Source organism: Octodon degus, unplaced genomic scaffold (assembly GCF_000260255.1).
Source record: "Octodon degus isolate 3935 unplaced genomic scaffold, OctDeg1.0 scaffold00104, whole genome shotgun sequence".
Taxonomy (NCBI): Eukaryota; Metazoa; Chordata; class Mammalia; order Rodentia; family Octodontidae; genus Octodon; species Octodon degus.
In genome coordinates this window covers 3,857,541-3,860,372 of record NW_004524680.1, presented here as the reverse complement: position 1 = coordinate 3,860,372, position 2,832 = coordinate 3,857,541, and the positions used below count along the sequence as shown (strand labels likewise).

Below are 2,832 nucleotides of genomic sequence, written 5' to 3'. Positions count from 1 at the left end.
ATTTATTTATTCATTCATTCATTCATTCATTTTGTGTGTGTGGCCAGCTCAGCCCACCAGGGGGCGGGGCTGTCTGGCGTGTGGTGCTGGGGGATTGAACTGCGGTCCCTGTGTTTTTGCTTAGTTTAGCTTGTTCTAAGTAGGTGCTTTAGACCACTGAGCCATCTCACCAGCCCCATTTAGTAGTTTTTCCTATACGGCCTGTCCCTGGGCATCTACCCTATGCAGACTTGTTGGTGTCTTCCACAGGGACAAGAAAGCTGGCTGGCTATAGGAGGCGCTACCGTCAGCCAACTTGGACTCACGAGAAAATCCACCTGCAGGGAAGAGTCCCAAACACGCCCCCTACGAGTCGTACGCACTTTCCCAGAGCTGCTTCAGGGCAGAGGGCAGATGAGCTTGTGGCTCTGCAGGAACAGGTGTATGGTGAGTCCTGCAGGCAGCAGCCAGGCCTTGGGGAGCAACGCAAGGGTGGCACCAGAGCACAGGTGTTTATCTGTGGCACATGTGGGAAGGTACTGAGCTGCCACAGTCGGCTGGCAGCCCACCAGATGGTGCATTCTGGTGCCAGGTCCTTCTCGTGCCTCGAGTGTGGCCAGACCTTCCGCTGGGTCTCGAACCTTTTACGCCACCAGAGGAACCACACGAGTGAGAAGCCCTTCTGCTGTGAGCTGTGTGGACAGGCATTCAGCCTGAAGGACCGTCTAGTGCAGCACCGCAAGGTGCACACGGGGCACCGGCCCTATGAGTGTGGTGCCTGTGGTAAGGCCTTTAAACAGAAGTCTAACCTGTTGCGTCACCAGCTGGTGCACACTGGCGAGAGACCGTTCCACTGTGCCGTGTGCAGCAAGGACTTCCGCACCAAGGAGAACCTGCGCCACCACCAGCGGATCCACAGTGGTGAGAAGCCCTACACCTGCTCTGAGTGTGGGAAGGCCTTCAGGTGGCCCAAGGGCTTCAGCATCCATCAGAGGCTGCACCTGACCAAGAGGGTCTACGAATGCGAGCACTGTGGCAAGGGCTTTCGCCACCTGGGCTTCTTCACACGGCACCAGAGGACCCACGGGCATGGCGAAGTATAGAGGTGCCCGGGTCCAGCAGGGCTGTGCCCTGGCCAGAAGCTGGGCCACAAGGACACGTTGGGGCAACAGTTCTCAAAGAGGCCTTCTTGGTCCTTGGAACAACTGTTCAGAGCTTCCCAAGTCCCCCGAGTTCCACCAGGAAAATGGCTGTCAAGGGAAGGCGATCTGGAGTGCACCAGCGGAGCCACAGTGCTGTTTCGGGGTAGCCGGGGCCCAGAATGGCCTGAGGCTATGTGCGGCCCTGTGCGAGTGGACAGAAGCTGCTGGTGTTTTGCCCTCCCCAGCAACCATGGTTCTCTGCTGAGGAATCAAATCCCGCCCTGAGTGTCACTCCTGTGCACTTTAACTTCCTTCCCTTGTTCTCTCCCCACCTGTGCTTTGTCCTATTTGTCTTCCATCTGGCCTAAGCAAGGCAGCTTTGAATTGCACAGAAGTAAAGACCCTTCTGCAACTTCCACAGGGGGGACTTTGAAATGAGCACCTTTGTAATGTTGTAAGCCTTAAAGGACTATGGAAAGAGAGACCTGAACTCGCATTCAGGGTGTTTGACAGTGCACTGCATGTGTGGGGAAAGTATCCTATGTGTGCAGGACAGTCACAAGTTTGTTAAAGCTACGTCCCTACAGGGCTGTTTTCTGGTGTGGTTTCTCAAACTGAAATTGACTCTCAGGTTGTGTGTTTGGAAAAGTGGCGTTGCTTCTTCATGTGTGCTTATTAGGTTGTAATTGAAAAGGCTGTTCCCAGGGTGGGTGGGGACCCCCGTGGGTCATCTGAACAGCACTCTTACTTTAGGCACAGACCTCTGCCCTAGGGCAGAGCTGTCAGAGTGCTGACTGGAGGCAGCTGGAGCCCTTGCTCCTGGGTATGTGGGCGAGGACTGTGCACCAGCCCTGCATCCTCATGGGGCCACGAGTCATTGTGATGCAGCCAGCTTGGGATTGTTCAGCTGAGCCCTGGGCCCTGGTGCTTTAGGAAGCTTCAGGTGATAGGCCCCCTTTGCCCAGCTCCCACATGGTGTAGGCTTTACGTGGCACTGGGTAGGAAGTGCTGGGAGCTGGGTGGGTTTTAGAACAGCGCAAGGTGGCTGAGTTCACCACAGAGCATTTTCTGGGGAAGAGGTGACCTCTTTGTCTTGAACTTGAGGTGTCACTGCTGATCCAGCCAGAAATAAGTTTGCCACAAAGCTCTTGGGCAGCTCTGTATTCTGGAAGCAGTCGAGACTCCCAAGTACTTGTCCTGTCTCAGGTTATCTGTATAGCTCATGAAGGATTTTGCGTTGCCTTTTTAAGGATTCCAGTTACCAAAAGCACATGGCATTAGATAGGAGTTTATAGGAAATAAAGTGAGAAGTTCAGCCTGTCAAGCTGTACTGAACCAGACCCCGGGAAAGATGCTACCAAATGCCCATTCCCAGTAAACCAGAGACATGAAGTCAGTAGGACTGCGAGTGACCCTGATTTGAACAGACCAGTTATAACAAGGCATTTTTCACATTCATTAATTTATTTTAGTCTTTGAGTCAGGGCTTCACTATGCAGTTCAGGCTGGCCTCAAGTTAGCAGCTAATCTCCTGCCTCAGCCTCCTGAGTGCTGAGATTACTGGCATGAGCCACCACGCCCAACAAGGCATTTTTAAGACATTTGTGGAGATTCGAACAGGGCTTGTTCAAGGAGTTTGTGTTGGTGTGGTGAGTATTACGTAGGTTCCTCATGGAAAAGAGGAATTTTAGTGGGGAGATGACATGGTCTG

At 53.3% G+C, this 2,832-nt stretch overlaps 1 protein-coding gene across 2 annotated transcripts in view; it reads left to right on the top strand.

The window, feature by feature from the left end:
• Nucleotides 1–2,621, top strand: part of Znf707 (zinc finger protein 707) — a 10,398-nt gene extending 7,777 nt beyond the window's left edge. For both annotated transcript variants that reach the window (XM_023723919.1, XM_023723918.1), the window contains exon 4: nt 250–2,621. In XM_023723919.1, the coding sequence (XP_023579687.1) occupies nt 250–1,082 (833 nt within the window). In that variant the 3' untranslated portion in view covers nt 1,083–2,621. The remainder of the gene's footprint in view (nt 1–249) is intronic.
• Nucleotides 2,622–2,832: the final 211 nt, after the last annotated feature.